We start from the raw sequence: 23,318 nt of genomic DNA, 5'->3' as shown, positions 1-23,318 counted from the left end.
AACATTAGAATAATGAATAAATGAATACAAACGTTTTGAGGACGAAAAACTAACATTATGGGAATGTTAAGAAAATCTTTCCCGGCTAACCAAGAACAAACCATAAAAACGAACATTCTGGGAACCAAAAATTGTTAACTGGGATCGTATTTAAAGGAGAAGTCCACTTCCAGAGCAATAATTTACAGATAATGTACTCACCCCCTTGTCATCCAAGATGTTCATGTCTTTCTTTCTTCACTCATAAAGAAATTGTGTTTTTTGAGGAAAACATTTCAGGATTTTTCCCGGGCGCATGTGTTCACTGTGTGTGTGTGCGTGTTTGTTCACTACTCACTACTGTGTGTGTGCACTTGGATGGGTTAATGCAGAACACAAATTCCGAGTATGGGTCACCATGCGTGGCCACACGTTACGTCTTTTCCTTTCCTTTCCTTTCCTTCCAAAACATTATTTATGCTTTTGCAACTGCAGGTTAACGGCATTCATGTCCTGCATCAAACAGTCTGTGTGAATGCATCTAAATGCCACTTCAGATGCAGATTCTGTGCATTGCAAACACAAATTTTGTTGATTTTGATTTGATTGATAACAGCCCTATAGTGTCTTACTGTTTGAATTTATTGATTACATTTAAAGATGTCCATTTCCATAACAAAAATTTACAGATAATTTACTTACCCCCTTGTCATCCAAGATGTTCATGTCTTTCTTTCTTCAGTCGATAAGAAATTGTTTCTTGAGAAAAACATTTCTGAATTTTTCTCTGTAAAGTGGACTTCAATGGTGCCCCCAAGTTTGAACTTCCAAAATGCAGTTTAAATGCAGCTTCAAATGGCTCTAAATGGGTCTTTTTTTGTAACAAATTGACAATCTCTATAGCTTTTAACCTCAAATGCTCGTCTTGTCTCGTCTCTGCGATGCGAATGCGTAGTCTGTGGAATCCGGGTCAATACAGTTAGGGTATGTCGAAAAACTCCTGTCTTGTTTTCTTCTTCAACGTCAAAATCGTCTGCTGTTTTACCATTTTTTTGTAAAGGGCGTTTGATCTTCTCTGCGTGTTCACTTTGTAAACACTGGGTCGGTACTTCTGCAGCGCTGTAGGGCGATTTTGAATTTGGGAAAATAAAAAACGAGATGGGAGTTTTTCGATGTACCCTAACTGTATTAACCGTATAGAACCGGGAAAAACCGAGTTCATGCAGACTTAGACAAGACGAGCGTTTGAGGTTAAAAAGTATATAAATTGTCAATTCGTTTTGAAAATGACTGATCATTTTCCTAAATAAGACCCTTCTTCCTCAGCTGGGATCATTTAGAGCCATTTCATCATTTGAAGCTGCATTTAAACTGCATTTTAGAAGTTCACACTCACGGGCACCATAGAAGTCCACTATATGGAGATAATTCCTGATTTTTTTTTTCCTCAAGAAACATAATTTCTTATTGACTGAAGAAAGAAAGACATGAACATCTTGGATAACAAGAGGATGAGTAAATTTACCCTCTTTTGACACAAAAGATGATACATACATTTAATTAGGTTAGGTAAAAATCCCCATATAAGGTAAAAAATCTATTTAAACTTATTGGAAAATTCCAATAAAATTGAAAAATATTGAAAATCACTTTGAATATCAAGTCCACACCAGTCCTAAACCGGCTAAGGTACCAGCACAAAAACACACATTTTGTAAAATACTGTCTAATTATCGTTATCAACAAAATTCCAGAAGAGATCGAGATACAATTTTTTTGTCAGTATTGCACACCCCTAGTTATAAGTATGTATTTTTATCATAGGACAGTATTTCCAAAGAAGTTGAAATGTGATGTTTTTATTAAATTTCCATATTTTATTTTCTGCAAACCTCAAAGATTAGCTCTTCACATATTTGATAGGAATTCAACTATGAACAACAAAAACAGAATAAAAAATGTCATTTAGTGAAAACTAATTATTATATACAATATATGTCTCAAACCAAGCTAATGTGTAAATTCATACAAGCGGCTCAGAACAGAGATATTACCAATAATACATCTGTACAGGAGGAAAATACTGTTGTTCTCGGGACCTGCAGATTTCACTTGCACATTCAAACGACTCATATCTGACATAAAGTCTAATACCAAGTTCTTCACATTATTTCATCTTCTCCTGACGTCTTTGCTTTGAAGCAATGAGTTTAAGGGAGCTCTTCAGTCTGACGCAGCTGATTTGATGTTTTTCTCTATTTTCGAGATGTTACACTCCTGCAAAATATAAATAATGAGATCAAATGGAACAAGTAAGTGCATATAACTAGTGTGATATGAAATGGATATGACTCCCACTTACTTGGCTCTAACAGTTTACTTCATCTTCTTTCGGTTCCTCTTTTTTCTCATCTGTCGTGTCAGGTTCTGTTTGTGGCTGCGTGACCGGCTCTTCACGTGTTTCTTCTGTACTGTTAGTCATCTGTGGTTGGTCTTCGTTTTTCTCTTCCATTTGCTCTGGTTCTGTCTTCTCTTCTTTCTCTTCATCCTCTTTCTTTTCTGAAGTCACAGTCTCCACTGTTTCTGTCTTCTCTTCTTTCTCTTCATCCTTTTTCTTTTCCGAAGTCACAGTCTCCACTGTTTCTGTCTTCTCTTCTTTCTCTTCATCCTTTTTCTTTTCTGAAGTCACAGTCTCCACTGTTTCTGTCTTCTTTTCTTCATCTTTTTCTTCATCACAGTTGTCTTCTCTTCTTTCTCTTCATCCTTTTTCTTTTCTGAAGTCACAGTCTCCACTGGTTCTGTCTTCTCTTCTTTCTCTTCATCCTTTTTGTCTTCCGAAGTCACAGTCTCCACTGTTTCTGTCTTCTCTTCTTTCTCTTCATCTTCTTTCTTTTCTGAAGTCACAGTCTCCACTTTTTCCTCCGGTTCTGTAGTTTTAGTTTCCTGCTCACTCTCTTCTTTAGTAGAAAGAGATTCAGCGTCTGTTGACGACTTGTGTTCTTCAAACACGTCTCCTTCGTGGCCATTTGGAGTTGTGTGATCGAGGGTGGCTGAGGTTGTTTTATCCACCTCTTCGCCGCCTTCGTCGGCACTGGACTTCCTGTGTCGGCGAGACGGCGGCCGCCGCTTGATGGAATGTCGAGCTCTACCCTGTGTGGATTTTAAAAGATGTTTGAATTCAAATTCTGCCATTTGAGTTCACATTTGAAGTTATATGAGGCCTCAAACCTTGTTGATGCTTTTGAGAACAGTCCCGTCGACAGGATTCTCAAAGCTAGCGGGAGTTTCCTCTTGTTTGGGTGTGACAATTGCAGGAGGACTAGAGGGGCTGTTGGGAGAGCCGGGGGAGAAGGCTGCCACTGGTAATTTCACCACCCCTGGGCTTTTTGAGAAGGTCGGAGGCCCCGTGGGAGAAAGTGTAAGGTTGGCCTGTGTGAAACGGGATGGAAAATCACTTCCATTATCTAAAGCAATACTGACCTCTATCCACTAGAGGGAAACATTGATGTGAACAACCAACCTGCAGTTTCTCAATAAGGGCTGAGTTTCTGTTCTTCCTGGTTGATACTGTTTCAGCTCCTTTCTGAATGGATAAAACATAAATCAGTTACATAAATACAAACAACTTTGAGGAAAATGCTTTGAAAATCATTGCATATTTTGATCTGAGGTAATAGTTCACAAACATAATTTCTGTATGCATTTCCAGAATAACAGTTTACAAATAATTTACTCACCTCCTCGTCATCCCAAGATGTTCATGTCTTTCTGTCTTCAGTCGTAAAGAAATTATGGAAAACATTTCAGGATTTTTCTCCATATAATGGACATCAATTGTGCCCCGGTTTTGAACTTCCGAAATGTAGTTTAAATGCAGCTTCAAAGGGCTCTAAACAATCCCAGCCGAGGAACAAGGGTCTTATCTAGCGAATCGATTGGCCATTTTCGTCCACGAGTCGTTCTTGAACGATTCATTCATTTTGAACGAATCGTTCAAGAACGCGAAGAACGAGTCGCGAAGAACGAGTCGTCTCGGGGAGTGATTCGTTCAGTGATTCTCGGGGAGTGATTCGTTCAGTGATTCTCGGGGAGTGATTCGTTCAGTTGCTCATGTGGAACATCCATTAGGTTCTGTACTGGAATTAGTTCACCTGTTTCGAGTCATTCGTTCATCTTACGGGGCTGTCACGTGATGCTGACCTTTCGACATGATTCAATAGTACGTGAACGCGCATCCCAGAGCCTGTGCTACATGAGCTTTTGTGCTTAAAAAGTATACACATTTTTATTTTCTGAAAAAAAAAAAAAAAAAAAAAAAAAAAAAAAATGACGATCGTTTCATTAGATAAGACACTTCTTCCTCGGCTGGGATCGTTTAGAGCCCTTTGAAGCTGCATTTCGGGGCCACAAAATCGGGGCCACAATTGAAGTCCATTATATGAAGAAAAATCCTGAAATGTTTTCCTCAAAAATCATAATTTCTTTACGACTGAAGACAGAAAGACATGAACATCTTGGATGACAAGGGGGTGATTATTTGTGAATTGTTGTCCTGAATGTGAAGTTCTCCTTTAACTAAGGATAATTTACTACACTGTAATGAAAGGTAGTTTTATTACTGACAATGTGGAGTTTTTTCCCTCTCAATCCCTGATCGTCTCACCTCTTCCTGGCCTTGACCTGCATCATTACCAGCAGGCAGTGGCAGTGAGCGTGGGGGTCTCCTTCTCACAGGCTTGTTCTGGAACAAATGAAGAGCTCATATCCACATGCTTAAACATGTACATAATACCTTATCACCAAATTACTTTGACACTATTCTAATGTGTGTATGTATATAGGTATACTACCAGTCAAAAGTTTTTGAACAGTATTTTATTTTTTTTATAGAAGTCACTTTGCTTACCAAGCCTGCATTTATTTGATCCAAAGTACAACAAAAACAGTACATTTTTGTGATTTGAAAACCGCTGAGTACATTTTTTTTCAGGTTTCTTTGATAAATAGAAAGTTTAGAAGAACAGCATTTATCTGAAATAGAAAACTTTCGTCATATTATGTCTTTATTATCTCTTTTGATCAATTTAAAGCATTCTTGCTAAACAAAAGTATTAATTTCTATAATTTCTTTTCCAAAAACAAAACAAAACAAAAAAATTATACTGACTCCAAGCTTTTGAATGATATAGTGTGTAATGTTACAAGCGCTTTTTATTTTAGATAAATGCTGATATTTGGATCTTTGGATCTTTCTATTCATCAAAGAATCCTACAAAAAATACTTAACTGTTTTAAATATCGATAATAATAATAATACAAATGTTTCTCGAACAGCAAATCAGCATATTAGAATGATTTCTGAAGGATCATGTGACACTAAAGACTGGAGTAATGATGCTTAAAATGTAGCTTTAATCACAGGAATAATTTACATTTTAAAATATATTCAAATAGAAAGCAGTTATTTTAAATAAAATAACTAAAAAATATATGAATAAAAATATTAAAAAATTGTTACTGTTTTGTTGTACTTTGGATCAAATAAATGCAGGCTTTTTGAGCAGAGAGACTTCTTTATTAAAAAAAAAAAAAAAAACATTAAAAATCTTACTATTCCAAAATTTTTGACTGGTAGTGTTTGTTTATATTAAAAAAATAATTAAATAAATAAAAAATAAAAATTAATACATAAAGCATTTTTAGAATTAAATAATTCAAAACCAAATAAAATAATTTTATTAAAAATACAATTTTAAAAAATTAAACAAAATAAAAAAGTGTATATTTGTAAAAGAAAAAATGAAAATACATAATAAATTATATAAAAATTAAAAACTAAAAAATGAATAAAATATTTTCAAAAATAAAACAAATAATATTTAAAAACAGAAATATAGAAATAATTTACTATAACACAGAAACAAAAAAAAACTATTAAAAACTAAATAAAAATAATTAGAAAATGTAAAAATAATAATAATGTAAACATAATAAAAAATTTAAAAATAAAAATAAAATACATAATAATTACTAAAAAAAGAATACAGATATTTAAAATAACAATAAAAAATAATACATTTAAGAAATGATTAAAAATACATCTATCAGAATTACACATGCCTAAATCAAACATTAAAACATTAGTTTGCCCAAAAATGAATATTCTCTCATTAATTACTCACCCTCATTTCTTTCCAAACCCATAAGACCTTTGTTCATCTTCAGAACACAAATTAAGATATTTTTTATGAAATTCAAGAGCGTTCTGGCCCTGCATAGACAGCAACGCAACTGACACATACAAGGCCCAGAAAGGTAGTAAGGACATTGATAAAATAGTCCATGTGACATCAGTGGTTCAACCGTTATGTTATGAAGCTACATGAACACTTTTTGTGCATTAAGTAAATAAAAAAATATTCAACAAAATCATTCAACAATTTCTTCTCTTCCTCGGCTGCACGTTAATGACAGTACCACTTTCTCTGCTTATAAACAAGGCACATCTGGGTTCTACATCAGAACGTCGGCTACTGTGTCAGCAGCATCACAAGCATGCGTCATGACACTCGTGAACGAGCATCAAAGACTGACACAGAAGAATAAAAATTGTTGAAAAAAGTCTGTATATTTTGTGTTTTCTTTGTGCACAAAAAGTATTCTCATAGCTTAATAACATTACGGTTGAACCACTAATGTCGCATGGACTATTTTAACACTATTTTGTCCTTACTACCTTTCTGGGCCTTGAACATGTCAGTTGCGTTGCTGTCTATGCAGGCTCAGAAAGCTCTCGGATTTCATCAAAAATATCTTAATTTGTGTTCTGAAGATGAACAAAGGTCTTATGGGTTTGGAGCGAAATGAGGGTGAGTAATTAATGTGAGAATATTCATTTTTGGGTGAACTATCCCTTGAAGGCAATCAAACATGTTGATATGCACACTATTATATATACTTGAGAGTTTGCAATGAGGAAATGTTGCTAAAGTGAGCGACAGGGCTTACAAAGGGGGAAAGACGGGAAAGTAGTGGTAAAAACAAACTGTCACCTGCATAGACATGCAGCATAGTACTTCTGTACTGCATAACATTCACTCTTATTAATATCTGTGCTTGAGGATGCCTTTCTTTGGTGTCTGTTTCCTAAGCGATAGAATGACACTCTTCCAAGCAGTTCATGAGGATCCGCACCAGTTTTAACATTCATAAGAACAGAAATGCGGATGGCACAGAACCAAAAATAGACCAAAAATGTTCTAAAGAATGAGACAAGGAAATTTTCTTCATTGTCTGTAATATAGGGGACAGACCAAGAACTAACCTAGAAAATCTTTGAAAATTTCCCATGAATCGCTTCCTGTTTATATGTACACAGAAGGTATCAGGAAACACCTGTGTTATACAATCATACTTTCTACACTTAAGTACAAGTTATGCTATACTGCAATATTTATAATATATGGATAAATAATGTCACTTTCTAATTTGAATGTCAATGTTAATGTTAATGTTATTTATTTTATCATTTGAGGGTTTGTTTTTATCCACACTAAGGTGAAGGTTAACTGTTTTTTCAAAGGAAATGAGGAAAAAAGAGAGCAAAAAAACTGAAGATTAAAAACAAAATAATAACCTATAAGCAAAAGCAGGAAAACACCTTTAAAAGATGAGATGACTTTGGTAAAGCCCAGAAAAAGAGATGAAACGTAATAGGAAGTTCAAGTGCGAAAGCAGAGAGGATGTGATCATATTCGGATAATGTGAAACCTCACCACTTCAGCGTCTGTCGTATGGGATACTGGACAACTGAATTTTCCAGCTAGTTCAGCCACAGAGCGCTTTTTTACAACAGAATGCTCCTGAAATACAAAAATGTTAGTGAATGAATGAGAAAGCCCCCTCTTTTTTTATATATATTGCCTTTTATATTAATCTAAGGCATTATAATCCATGGCAAAGCACTTGAAAATTAAAACACCTGTAAAACACCTACCACCTTTATATATATATATATATATATATATATATCAGAGGTCACGTTAATCGAAAATTTGAAATTGAAATACTCCGTCTACGGAGTTTATTTTTTTAATCAGTGATGGAAAAAAAATCTGAAGGCCATCTGTCATTTTGACAGATTACACTGAGGGAGATCTATTGTATATTGTAGCTGCAATCCCACCCCTGTCCAGTTGTGTGCGCTCCAGTCTGGCAGCAGAGCAGGGGATCCAGAACAAAAACGAAACTGTCACGAATGTTTTCCTATGCGTTTGATTACGGAACGGCGAGTACACAGAAGCTACAACAATCTATCACGCCACATTATAGAGTGCCGAAACTGTATTTATTGCTTAAATTTCCTAATAAAATGGACAGAATTTGAAATCTTTGAATATAAAACAAAGTCTCAGATTCCTCACAAAGCTTAGCCTATTGCTGTTTATTGGAAGGAAGGCGCACTACGCACTGTTCATTCATCAGCTCATAACAGCATAGAACAAAAGACTGATTGTGATTTAAGAATCGATATTGGTTCATTAAAATGAGAATCTATTAAAATCGAGAAATCTATTTTTCTTTTTCTTTTTTACCCAGCGTATTTTGTTGTTTTTAAACACTACGGTGTCGTCCTGTAGGTTCATGATTAAAAATGAAAATGTGAAAAAATAAAAGCAATCAAATGTGACATTCAAATTCAAATGACGGGTAATAATAGATTATGACAGAATTTTTACGACCCTGTCCGTCAAAATGACAGACAATGTTAAAGTCTAGCACAACCGCTGATATATATATATATATATATATATATATATATAACAAATTTATAATTTACGTATAACAAATTTTTGTAAAAATGTATGAAAACACAATATTGCAACGGCTTGTATTTGAGGACTTTTTAATCTTCTAGTAAAGATTTCTAATCACAAGCCATTAGGTTCTGTAATGCTGACTTCTAGAGTGAGGGTGAGAAAATGTCTTGTTTTTCATCACAGGAAACCACAAGAGTAGAGAACGCTCATCTGAGCAAAGTGACGAAAAGAGCATATTTCAAAGAAAATGTTTGAGAAAGTGCTTTTTGAGTCTCGCGAGTATCCTCAGGGGGACACGGGCTCAGTCGGGTATGACTTCAGCCCGCTGTTATCATTCCCTGCTCAGGCTCTTCCATCCACAGGCTTCCATCTAAGACCATTAGCCCTCTCACTATCAGTGAAGGGAAACCAGTGCTGCCTTGTCAAAAGTGATAGCAGAGTGTGGTATTTTAGAGCTGAGGCAATGTCTATGGACTTACACAACTGTTTGTCGTCAAGGCGTTCCATCTCAGAGCTTTTGTGGGAACCCGCCCGCACTAAGCTGCATGCAGTCTACACCTTACAGGATGTTGGTTATACAGTGATGAGGCAACTTAAGATAAACTGATCTTTATAGGACAAGTCAAAAACAGGAAGGGTGTCTGAGCAAGCCACAAGCTTAAAATCACAAGTCTAACCATTTCTGAGTGAATTATGTATACAACTTTTCGATTCAACTTTTCCTAACTATGCCTGTATATAAACCAGAATGCATGAAACCGTTGCACAACCACTGCAATTTAATCACGATCCAAACAAACGTTACATGTAGCATGAGCTGTTTTTGATGTAAATTAGATTGTATAATTTCAAAATTTGAGGAAAAACGAAACAGCCTGACCTTAGCTTTGTGAAATTATGCTACATAATCTGCACGAAACAGACATATCTGCACGAAACAAAAACAGCAAGTGGCTGAACGAAAATGCAAATTCACTCCCTGACAGCAGGCGGCACTAATGAAACAGCAGCTGCATTTTTTAAATACTATATTAATATGCATTATATGAAGATGGTAAGACGAAAAGAAAACACCATCTCAACTTTTCTGAAGACATTCAGAATCCTGGAATATATGAAACTTAAAATTTACAATTTTACACACAGTACACGCACAAGAATTGTGAGTATATATTGCAAAACTTTTTTCTCAGAATTGTGAGATTGCATTTGTGGGTTATGAAGTCCAATTCTGAGGTAAAAAAAAAAAATTCTCATATTTTCTCAGAATTGCAAGTCTGTATCTCACAATTCACACTTAGTAACTCACAAAATGTTGTTATAAAGTCAGAATTGTGATATAAACTTGCAATCCTGAGAAAAAAGTAAGAATTGTGAGTATATATCACAAAACGCTTGTGACAGTGGACAAATCTGCCACTAGCCCGATCGGGCCACTGCTGTGTCGTTGCGAAAGTTTATCATTTGCACGTGTTTTTAAGTATTGTTCATTTAAAATTTTAAATTTCATATGTGCCGGGATTGGACACGAACTGCATGCAATATTTTTTCAAAATGTCATGTGTGCAGAAATATTACGAACTCTTTAAACATCTATTAACAGAGGCCAGAGACGCTGAAGACGAACGCAAAAAGGAAAAGAAAACTGTAGCAGACAGAGCAAGATCACGGTTCACAATGTGCGGAATATTGGAAATATTATCCTAAATATTGAAACAGGGTTTATATGAATGTATCTCCGATGGGAGCTGACTGTTTTAAGAAATGTTTACATGGCGTTTTCTTTTCATCTGCCTCTGTATAATGCATTTAAAGTTGTGATCATAAGCACGGCACTGCTTTTTACACAATTGCGTTTATTCAGTCTGTCTGCTGTTTTTCCCTAAGCATCGTTTCAATAATACAGTAAAATAATAATAGTAAATAATAGTATAATTATAGTAAAATTATAAAATTAAATAATAGTAAAATTATTTTTGAATGAACAATTAATGTTTGAACTTTGTATTTGTTAGGCTAATAGGTTTTGCTGTGGTATCGAAATTGGAAATGAGAATTATACAGTTGAATTGGTATGTAAAATGCTGATGTCATATAAGCTTTTTTTTATTATTATTAAAATAAAGGTAACATGAGTCAGGATTGTGAGATATAAACTGTATATATATATATATATATATAAATAAAAGTAAGATTTGACCCTTTGCAAACAGCTTGATTGACAGGTGATCTGACCAATCAAAACATTGAATCGTTGAAGAGTAGATTAACTTCGGTGAAAAATTGTGTGTATTGACATCTTTCTGCTGTTGAAATGAAATATGAAATAATGTTCATGTTCATATTCATGTTTTTTTCGTACTTTAAGTGAAGAAGACATTCGGTTCACGTGTCGACTGATCTAATAAGGAAAGAATAAAAAGCACCAAAGCGAGTATATATTGCAAAACTTGATTTCTTACAATTGTGAGATTGCATTTGCGAGTTATAAAATTCTGAGGTGAAAAATGTTTTCTCAGAATTGCGAGTTTATATCTGCCAATTCTCAATAACTTGCAATTTTGTTATAAAGTCAGAATTGTGAGATATAAACAATTCTGAGAAAAAAAAAGTAAGAATTGCAGGTTTATATATCACAATTCTGAGTTTTTTCTTATAATTTCGAATTTATATTAAACAAATCTAAGATAAAATCTAAGATAAAAAAAAATAAAATCACAATTACTTATTTTTATTCAGTGGCGGAAATAGGCTTTTATAATGTGAGCCTGGTAGCCCTTTTTTTTTTTTTTTTAAATAAGGTATATGACAGCCAGCTGCTCATTAAAAGAGCCAAATAAGACCTGGCAAACACCTGGTATCTTGATGCATTCAGGCCTCTATTTAAGAAAAAAAAAACTCTTTTGCCCAGCCTCTTTGTGTCTGCACTTCTCTCAGCCCTGCCTCTGTGTCTGCTGTCCATGTGTTCCAGCTCCACTAGATCCAGTCCCCTTTAAGATAAAAGCATTCCATCATGACATCACTTGCCCAATTTAGTGCCCAATATGGACAGAAAAAAAGCTTGTTCTGTGAAATAGCTTGTTGCTATTTTAAATCTAGGCATGTTCAGAATTCACTGATGTATTCAATATCTGTTACCCTGGACCACAAAACCAGTCATAAGGGTCAGTTTTTTGAAATTGAGATTTATACATCATCTGAAAGTTGAATAAATAAGCTTTCCAGTCTTGTATGGTTTGTTAGAATGGCTGAGATACAACTATTTGAAAATCTGGAATCTGAGGATGCAAAAAAAAAAACAAACAAAAATCTAAACACTGAGAAAATCGCCTTTAAAGTGGTCCAAATGAAGTTCTTAGAAATGCATATTACTAATCAAAAATTTAGTATTCATATATTTACAATAGGAAATTTATAAAATATCTTCATGGAACATGATCTTTACTTAACATCCTAATGATTTTTGGCATAAAAGAAAAATAGATCATTTTTACCCATACAGTATATTTGTGGCTATTGTTACAAATATACTCATGCTACTTAAGACTGGTTTTGTGGTACAGGGTCACATGTCTGTGTAGAAATGATTTAAAACAGAAACAGATTCAAGCAGTTTAGCCCATATAAACTGCTACAGTTAGGCATGTATTTTGTCACCCAGCTCACTTCAAACTCCAGCCTGAGAAAACATTCTCCAGTGTGACCCCAAGAAGCATTCACAGAAATTCTGTGTCACTGACAAATTGACAAATTTATGCTAACCGCCAAAAACAACATGGGAAGACGATGAGGACCTGCCCCAGAGACCAAACCGCTCCCAGAGCGAAGCTCCCATGCCTGAAATGCAACGCAAGTGCATGCTTGCCATTTTTAACACCAGCAACTGAGAAAACACTGATTTCCTTCATGCACTTTTCCTCTATAATCAAATTTTCAAAGTTCAGTGAGTAAAAATGGCATTACAGTAGATATTATGCAAATATAAACATAATCTGACATTGTCAGCATGTATTTCTGCTCTACTCAAGGGAATATTTCACGCAAAACTGAACATTTGCTGGTAATTTACTCACTCTCAGGCCATCCAAGATGAAGGTGACCTTCTTTCTTTAGTAGAACAGTAAAGATTTTATTTTTGTTTTCTTTGGGCACAAAAATATTTCTGTAGCTTCATAAAATAATGATTAAACCCCTGATGTCACATGGACTGTTTTAACAATATCCTTACTACCTTTTTAGGCCTTAAACATGTTAGTTGCATTACTGTCTATGCAGGTTCAGAAAGCTCTTGGATTTAATCTAAAATATCTTTTATATAAAATAGTTTTTTTCATTTGTACTACTACAGATTTGAAACGACATGGTGAGTATTTAATGACAGAATTTTCATGTTTATGGTGAACTATTCCTTTAACTCACTTTCTCTATAGAGTCACCTACATCTTAAATAGCCTGGGTGAGTAAATAAAACACACCTTTTCATATCTGGGTGGACCATTCCTTTAAAACATGAACATATGACAGATGTTGTGGTTTTTACTTTTGAAAGGTTTAATTCAGATGCAGTTTATCTCATATGTTAAGTACAGGGCACTGAGCTCATTACTGCTCATTTCAGGCAGGGTGTGGGCAACTCTTCCCTTGAGATCTAGTGGGTGGTGAGATTTACAGCATATGTGTGTGTGTGTGCGTGTCCCACAGCTGTGCCTTTGCACACATTTAACACATACACACACCTGCAGAGATGATCCTTGAAGATGACATCACTGCTGTAATCGTCACTAATAGTTTCCTCAGAAATTTTACTACCTTTATAAATACTGTTAGCTACAAAAGACTGTTCCAGAGCTTACTTTATCTTTACAAGAGCTGGCAGCAGTCAGATGACACAGGGTGGGTAAACAATGCAACAAACATAATCAATTCAGCATGAGCCTCCAAAACAGAGGCATGATCATGATGACACACTCGCTTTTTAACTGCACTGCAGTGCTGGAGCAAGAATCAGCTCATTAAGCGTAAGGCCATCATGAGTGTGGGAGCGCTTATGTGTAAAAAAAACATCTAAGAGAGGCTCTGGGGTATTTTGTCTGCGTTTCTGCTTCAACTGCTTCAGCCACATTGTTACCGGAGCATTTTGTCAGAGGCAACAAGGGAGGCAGTTTAAAAAAAAAAAAAAGAGATGAGAAAATAAGACAAAAATTAGATATTTGTATCTGTGTAAAAATTAAATTTATAACACTTTACAAATGCACAAGTCCCAATTACAATTTTTAACAGTTAGTAAACAGTAAAGAAATATGTTTAACCTCATTATTGCAATACTTATTATTGCAATACTTATTACCATTTCAAAATTTGTTTTAAATTGCAATAATGAAAATGAACCCATGACCCTCAAGCCATCCTAGGTGTATATGACTTTCTTATTTAAGACGAATACAATGAGAGTTATATTAAAAATGTTCAGTCTCTTCCAAGATTTATAATGGCAGTGAACGGCTGTTGAGATTTTGAAGTCCAATAAAGTGCATCCATCCATCAGAAAAGTACTCTACACAACACAAGCAAATCGATACGTTTGTGCAAAAAAATAACCATATTTAAAACTTTATAAACCGTAAGCTTCCGCTAACTGTCATGAAAGAGTGCCCTTCCAGCAAATGATGTAGAAGTAGGTAAACACTGAGACGCAGTGGAGAGAGCAAAACAAAACACCGGTCATGAAAGACGTACAATAAAGAAATATGTTGGAGGATTTCAATATAAGCCAAGAGGAGACTGGTTTTCCTTTGCTGCAAACAAAACTTGGTTCTCATGAACGTGTATAGTTAGTCAAAGCTAGAGATTATGGTTTATAAAGTTTCAAATATGGATATTTTTCTAACACAAATGCATTAATTCACTTCAAAAGGCCTTTATTAACCCGCCGTGTACTTTTTACGATGGATGGATGCATTTTATTGGACTTCAAAATCTCAACGCCCATTCACTGCCATTTTAAAGCTTGGAAGAGCCAGGACATGTTTTATATAACTCCAATTGTATTTGTCTGAAAGAAAAAAGTCATATACGCCTACAGTGGCTTGAGGGTCATCATGGGGTAATTTATACTTTTGGATGAAATATCCTTTTAATATTACTGTTTTTAATGTTTTTTGATTAAATAAATACAGTATAGGAGACCTTTTTCCAAAAACATAAAAAATGTTACCAACCCTAAACTTCTGAACAGTAGTGAGCCTTTGAACCTGGTTTTTAAAAATACCAAACAAGAATGTGATTATTCTATGTATCGTTTTGCATCTGGTGTTGCATCTGTCTTTAACCCAGAGACTGAAAACCTTAAATGTGACTGTAACATTAAAATCATTACACTAAAAAATAACGAAATTCAACCCAAACATGCTCCTCATTTTAGAACCCCAACACTCTACTGATTGTGCACCAGGCAGTGGAAAACAGAATCTTATTAGTGTCCCACAAAGAAACTGTTGTATGTCAAAGGGCTGAAGGACATGAGGAAGCAGCCATGATTCAATTTACACTGAAACATGTCACCTAATGAGAAAGGATGCACAGGAAGGAAAGACAGAGACTTTCTAAACGTTTTAAAGAAGGCCATGTACGCAGACACGTCCACCTACACAGACTCAACTTTATGTGGTTTTGCTTCAAAACATGTCAGAATCTACTGTATAATGTAAAGGTGCAAACTGTAGTCTCATCATTGCTGCAAGGGGCTTACATACACAAAGAAATTTCTTACTAATATATACATATATATATATATATATGAATGAATGAATGAATAAATGAAACGCATTTGTCCGTGTTTCACTCCGTCTCGAATCGCACTCACGGAAATCACACGAGTTTATATCTCGCAATTCTGACTTTTTTCTCAGAATTGGGGATGTAAACTTGCAATTGTGAGAAATAAAGTCAGAATTGCGAGGTAACTTTTCTCGCAAATGCGAGTTTGTATGTTGCAGTTCTGACTTTTTTTCTCTCAGAATTGTGGTATAAATTCACAATTGCAAGTTATAAAGTCAGAACTGTGAGACAGATTTGCAATTCTGAGAAATGAAGTCAGAATTACGCACTATAAACTTGCAATTGCGAGTTATAAAATCACAATTGTGAGAAATAAACTTGCAACTGACTTTTCCCTGAGAATTGCATAATACAAAATCAAAATTGTGAGAAATAAAGTCAGAATTCTTTTTTTCTCCGAATTGTGAGAAATAAACTCGCAATTGACTTTCTTTCCCTGAGAATTGCATAATACAAACTTAAAATCGCAGAATTACGAGTACGAGTAATACAATTCTGAATTTTTTATAAGTTTATATCCCACAATTGTGACATTTTTTTTATCAGAATTGCGTGATATAAAGTCGCAATTTTGAGAAATAAACTGACTTTTTTCCTGAGAATTTTATAGTTTATATATAGTTTGTTTATATCTCACAATTTACTTTTTTCTCAGAATTGCGTGATGTAAACTTGCAATTGCGAGAAAAAAAAAAAAAAAAATCGCAATTGTGAGAAGTTAACTCACAATTTACTTTTTTCCCTGAGAACTGCATGATAAACTCAAAATTGCAAGAAATAGTCAATTCTTTTTCTCGCAAATGCGAGTTTGTATGTTGCAGTTCTGACTTTTTTCTCACAACAGAATTGAGATATAAACTCACAATTGCAAGTTATAAAGTCAGAATTGTGAGATAAATTTGCAATTCTGAGAAATGAAGTCAGAATTACGCACTATAAACTTGCAATTGCGAGTTATAAAATCACAATTGTGAGAAATAAACTTGCAACTGACTTTTCCCTGAGAACTGCATAATACAAAATCAAAATTGTGAGAAATAAAGTCAGAATTCTTTTTTTCTCCGAATTGTGAGAAATAAACTCACAATTGACTTACTTTCCCTGAGAATTGCATAATACAAACTTAAAATCGCAAGAAATAGTCAGAATTGTGTGATATAAACTCACAATTGCAAGTTAAAGTCAGAATTACGAGAAATACAATTCTGAATTTTTTTTCTGAGAATTCTGAGTTTATATCCCACAATTGTGATATTTTTTTAATCAGAATTGCGTGATATAAAGTCGCAATTTTGAGAAATAAACTCTGACTTTTTTCCTGAGAATTTTATAGTTTATATATAGTTTGTTTATATCTCACAATTTACTTTTTTCTCAGAATTGCGTGATGTAAACTTGCAATTGTGAGAAGTTAACTCGCAATTTACTTTTTTCCCTGAGAACTGCATGATAAACTCAAAATTGCAAGAAATAAAGTCAATTCTTTTTTTCGCAAATGCGAGTTTGTATGTTGCAGTTCTGACTTTTTTCTCACAACAGAATTGAGATATAAACTCACAATTGCAAGTTATAACGTCAGAATTGTGAGATATAAATTTGCCATTTTGAGAAAGTCAGAATTGCATGATATAAACTTGCAATTGACTTTTTTCTCAGAATTGCATGATGTAAACTCATAATTGCAAAAAATAAAGTAAAAATTGCAAGATATAAACACAATCACTAGTTATAAAGTCAGAATTGCAAGATATAAACTCGCAATTCTGAGAACATAGTCTTTTTTCCCCTCAAAATTGGACTCAAATTCTCAGTTGCAAATTTATCCCTCACAATTCTGAGTAAAAAGTCAGAATTGCAAGATACAACTCAAAAAAGTCAGAATTGCGAGTCTGTATTACAAAATTCTAAAAAAAAAAAATCATAATTGTGAGAGAAAAAGTCGCAAAAACTTTTTTTTTTTAATTCAGTGGCAGAAACGGGCTTCTGCAGTAACATTTACAATTTATATTTTATTGCAAAAATGAATATACTCAGAATACATTGAAACTAAATAGCAGTCAATAGAAAAACATCTACAAGCAGTGAATAGCTGGGTCATGCTAACTAGCCAAACCTTGACCTCTTTAGTTAAAGTTAGCTTAACGTCTATATGTGTGCAGCTAGCGATCATAATAACACTCATGGTTAATGACACCGACATTCGAGGTTTGTTACACCCACAGTAATGTAAAGTTGCATGTTATGTACAACAAGACCACACATTCTCACACTTGTATAGAATAGGTTTATGACCCAAGCCACCATTTCTTTGGTTAAAGCAACAGTGTTCAAGGACAATCACTTTCCTCTACAGTGATCTCTATCCAGAAGTGCCCCATTACAATGACCTCATGTTCTGGCTCACAATATTTGGAGCGAATGGTGCGCTGGAAAAGTCGAGCCTTCGCAAAACACTCTGGTGTGAGTCAGTGAGTTATGATGATGGACTCCACCTCACACCCAGATCCCATCAGGGTCCAGGTCTTGAATCATTCACACAGTGTTGCAGGAGTATGTAATGACTCCATCTACAGCATGCACATCGACTTCCTGTAACAGAATAACCGGATTGATTGGAACGGACAATTACCTGACGCTTTTGAATCATGGAAACGACATGGACATTGTGTCCTGCACTGAACATTTAGGCTACATCACTTGCTAATACTCCAAATGAAGTCATACCCCTACATTTTTGAAGAGTGGCTGGGACACGTTCACACCCATATGCTCTCGCAGTCTCCAAGCACAAGGTTCAGCAAGTTCTTTATGAGGTAATGAATGATCGCTCTCCTAAATGCACAGAACACTCTCCAGTACAAAGAACAAACAAAATATACAGGTCTTTTGGGGAGGAAGCTTGATGTAGTTGGTTAATGTTGTGTTGCAATAACATTTCCCTTCTCCAAATCTCTCTGTCTCATCTATGAACACACTGTGGTTGCGTACAGCCCTGACAAGAAGGGCCGTCGCCCTAACAGCTGCCGAGGTGGGACTGACACTGACCCGCATGCCCACATAGCTGACATTCAGGAGATAATCAACTTAAATATCCCGACGTCCACACGGTACAGTGCTCTGCACAAACACAAAGCTTTCATTGCAATCCAGGTTTCACAACTCCTACAGCAGCAGAGATACTTTTTTTTTAAACAGGAATTAAATCATTTTAAAATGTGGCTTAGCTCACAATATGTTCATAGAGAATAGTTCCTCTTGCTTAAATTTGCAAAAGTTGACTATCACAATAAACTGACTTGAGAAATCTATTTGTTTTGTCTTATTTGTGAGATTTGTGGTATTTGCCGCTGCATATCTGAGCAAACAAACAGTTCTTCTGACCACAACGTAATTTCCGAACCAGAAAACAGAAGCACATGCAGAGTCACTTGTTTTGAATGTTATTCACTCACTTTCAAAGCAGCAGCATATTAAATTTAGCTTTGATAATACTGTATAACACTTCTAATCTACATGATAAGTAGTTAAAACGAACTTCTAACATGATAAAGCACCAATTATTGCACACTTTTAGTATTGATAAGTGTTTACAGTAGTGATGGGTCGTTCTTGAACGATTCGTTCATTTTGAACGAATCTTTAATGTGCCTCGGGACGAACGAGTCGCCTCGGGGAGTGATTCGTTCAGTCGCGCATGCGCAACATCCTATTAGGTTCTGTACTGGAATTAGTTCACCTGTTTTAGAGTCGTTCGTTCACCTTATGGGGCTGTCACGTGATGAACGAACGACTCAAACCCGAAGACTCAAAAGATGAACTAATCAATTCTCCTTCCGGCTCAGACTGCATAGGTTAACATTACGGGGCTGTCACGTGATGAACGAACGACTCAAACCCGAAGACTCAAAAGATGAACTAATCAATTCTCCTTCCGGCTCAGACTGCATAGGTTAACATTACGGGGCTGTCACGTGATGAACGAACGACTCAAACCCGAAGACTCAAAAGATGAACTAATCAATTCTCTTTCCGGCTCAGGCTGCATAGGTTAACGTTACGGGGATGTCACGTGATGAACCAACGACTCAAACCCGAGGACTCGAGAGATGAACTAATCAATTCTCTTTCCGGCTCAGACTACGTTGGTTAGCTAATTGGGCTGTCAGGTGATGAACGAATGACTCAAACCCGAAAACTTGTCAGATAAGAGGCGAGGTGAGCGAATCATAGACTAAAGACCCAGGTAAACAATGAATGAATCTTTTCTGTTTCTTATAGCATTATAGTTTTGTTTTGTTTGTAGTGTGATCAACGTTTGTGTAAGCAGTAGATGTGTTAGGGAGGTAAAACGTAACATTTTAATTGTATTTTGCTAAAATGAACGTAATGAACGAAATGACTCGAAAAAAGATTCGTTCATTTTGCTGAACGAGACTCAAAGGACCGAGTCGGTAAAATGATCCGAACTTCCCATCACTAGTTTACAGTTGCATACTCATTTGCATAAAAAAAACAAAAAACTAACAAAAGAATTGCATAGCATGCACATTTTTAAGAATACTGAAAAGATATTAAGTAGGCCTTTATTAAAAAAAGTTAATACATTTTTTTAAGGCATTTATTTTGTGCAATTCAAACAATCGCTTAAGTGATATTCAGAGCTTTTATTAAAATGGTAGTTATTTATTATTGTGATATTTACAAAGCCACTGAATTACGTATCGCAGCCTATATGAGCCATTCTACAGAATTGATGCCCCACAACCAAAAAAACACTGTTAAAAAGCATTTAAGTATTCAAATCTTAGATGTTTACTAAGATCCTTTTATTATCTGTTGAAACCCACAATATGAATGACTTGTGATAATGATAATTTGACACTAAAATATGCAGATGACATGGCATTGGTGGGACGTATAAAGGATATTCAGTCATTAGATACTTGCCTTAATTTTTTTATTTATTACATTTTGAACAGAGGAGAGTTCTTTGCAGCTTAACATTAGTAAAACTAAATAAATGGGCTAACAACGTACAAGCATTGTGTGAACCTTTTTTAGTAAATGGAGAGAAAGTTGAACAGGTGGGATCTTTTGAATATTCAGGTATTGAGATTAGAATGTTTTTTTTTTAAAAAGGCTTATCAACGTTTAGGGTTATTGAGAATTTGGTGGCATTTCAGTAGTGACATTTTAGGTTTTTTTGGGCGTTATCCCATAAAATTGTCACAGCCGAAACGTTGTCATTGTTTCAGTATTGACAAAAGGGAACACATAATCCTTTATTTGGGGGAAATTAACAATTTTAGTACAGTTCTGCAAATTAACTGTATTTTAGTAGTTTTAGTATGCAAGTTAAAATTCAGAATTATCAACTAAGATGTTATAATAGCTTTTGGTTCATTATATTATTCAAACTAATGAATCCTTAACTTTGAAATCAGTATGATGATCTTTTTGCCTTTTACAAAGAAAAAAATGGATTCAAAATACAACAAATTTCATAAATTACAACTGAAATATTGTTAAAATGTAAGCAAAATCGTAATAGGTCAATATAACCCTTCTTATTAAATTATTATTACTCTGTTTGGTAGTGACAAATGTGGGGAGAGAACAAATATTCCAAAACATTCTGAAAATACAGTATGAGAATTAACTGAACAATTACTAGAAATGTGTACTTTGGATATTATATTCAATCTGCATACATACTAATTTTTTGGAAAAATACATTTTCAACTCTGACTTTGGACCAGTTCTGTAGAATGGCCCATATATATCACAAAAACAACAGAAACTTATGGAAAATTACACATAATTTGCCTACAAGGCACTAAAACCGCACTCAAAATCCAGTTTTGAAGTTGTCAAAGCTCTTCAAAAAGGTAATTGTTTTTCTATGCTCACTCAAAAATGTTCAGAGATGGAAAAAGTGATTATTAAGCCACTTAATTAATCACTTCATGCAGAAATCAGTTGTAACAAGCATATACACGTCTACAAACACAAGCACGTGGGGCCATCATCCAACCCCGCCATTTTAATCTGTCATACGGATGAGGTTACACCACTTCCTGTGTCAGTTAGCTTGCTGCCATTCCAGTCATACTTTCTTACTAACTTGAGAAATGTAAGTGAGGCAGTGTCAAATCAACAGGATTCACTTGTCAAACATATTTTGAAGAGTTACTGGCACAAACACAACAATAAAACTGCTAGTAATGATAGCAGCCTCTGCAAACAAGGTTATGTAAATGATGATCGATGGAGGTTTGCAGGTGGCTTGGCCAATCTCAACAGCCACAGTTATGCTTTATTCATCTTTCACCCACTGACTCCAAACTCACATATGACTCAGACAAATACCTGCCGAGAGTGTTGGAATGCAAACCGTTATCTCTTAAACTAGACAGCACACATATTTTAAAGCATAATGAATAAGTCTATAGTAAAAAAAGATTGAAACCTGCACTAATAATAACTCATTTAACCCAAATGTGTATGAAGTATAATCACAGTATGCATACGGTGAAGTCTAAAAAATCTAATTTGAACCTGAAAATAGAAGATTTAAATTTTTGAACATTTGCAGATATAGATGCTATGATGTAAAATAAATACTAAAGATACTCTTGAAGATAAAGCTTTACACAAAATTGTGGAATTAATGCAGCTTTAGTGCTGTTGTCATTAAAGCAAAGGGGCAAACCAATCTAAAAATATTGAAATGTAATTTGTTTATTTTTATTACATAATTTGCATACAAATTGGTGATAATATCTTGCTTTCAATGCTTTCAAATGCAAATCATTCACTATACTTTTGCAACCCACTGTATAATCAAATAGCAAACGCAGTTATTTCTGTGGCATCTATAAAAGCTGATGCTTTGCCATCTTTAATCATCTTGTGGCATCTCATGGACTGAAATGCAACAAGTTTTTGTTTACTCTGTAGCAGACAACATGAAGAGCAGTATAGGAAATAAACTTGAAAAGTTTAGGTGAAAAAAAAACGCAACAACAAGAGTTTAAAGCGGAAACTGAATTATTTCATACCTCCATCTTCTAGCGTTGTTGGCGTGTTCTCAACTTCTTGTCGCTGTTTTGGTCTGACACTTGCTGAAGTGAGGCGCGCTCGCTCTCCTCACACGAGCGCAACGTGCGCGCGCCTTCTCTCTCACAAGTCAAGAGGGTGGTCGTTAGTTATATTTAGGTCTGACACTTACAACATTTCCACGGTCAAAAGATTGTGCCATACTCTGCTAAAAAGCTGTTGCAGAGAAACGGCCTGCAGTTTCTTACACATTTCCCTGGTTACAGAAACTTATGAAAATCTCTGTGCGGTGACGCACTAAAATTCCATTATCATTAAATTGCACTTGGTCATTTTTTGCAGAAACGTTTTATACATTAAGCACAGCACTTTTGATGAACATAACTAAAATTATATTAATTCCATGAAGTCGCCAGATGACATCCAGAAACAGCTGTTTAATTCTACATTGAGCAAGTCGCCCCCTCATGGGCGCAACCATGTTTACATCACATGATGAGCAATGTCACTAACAGGACAATACATTGTTATACTGATTTTTAAAGCTCAAGATACTGTATAATGTGTAAAAGCATATCAAAACAATTAATATAAAAATAAACACAGCATAGCCTACCACAGCGG

At 34.9% G+C, this 23,318-nt stretch overlaps 2 protein-coding genes across 2 annotated transcripts in view; one reads left to right on the top strand and one right to left on the bottom strand.

The window, feature by feature from the left end:
- Window positions 1-1,815: 1,815 nt before the first annotated feature.
- On the bottom strand, window positions 1,816-22,834 carry dub (duboraya). Its single transcript, XM_051092476.1, is given in 8 exon segments — window positions 1,816-2,256; window positions 2,342-2,708; window positions 2,711-3,129; window positions 3,208-3,408; window positions 3,500-3,562; window positions 4,643-4,720; window positions 7,755-7,841; window positions 22,697-22,834. Coding segments are annotated over 7 exon segments (1,215 nt in total). The 5' UTR covers window positions 22,703-22,834; the 3' UTR covers window positions 1,816-2,256; window positions 2,342-2,347.
- The window catches only part of LOC127152070 (lysophosphatidic acid receptor 6-like), a 36,971-nt gene continuing 33,399 nt past the window's right edge, over window positions 19,747-23,318 (top strand). Inside the window, exon 1 of the mRNA XM_051092475.1 lies at window positions 19,747-19,878. The gene's annotated coding sequence lies outside the window, so the exon portion shown is untranslated. The remainder of the gene's footprint in view (window positions 19,879-23,318) is intronic.

Source organism: Labeo rohita, chromosome 21 (assembly GCF_022985175.1).
Source record: "Labeo rohita strain BAU-BD-2019 chromosome 21, IGBB_LRoh.1.0, whole genome shotgun sequence".
Lineage (NCBI taxonomy): Eukaryota > Metazoa > Chordata > Actinopteri > Cypriniformes > Cyprinidae > Labeo > Labeo rohita.
The sequence above is the reverse complement of the archived record's forward strand: the minus strand, read 5'-3'. Positions and strand labels throughout refer to the sequence as shown.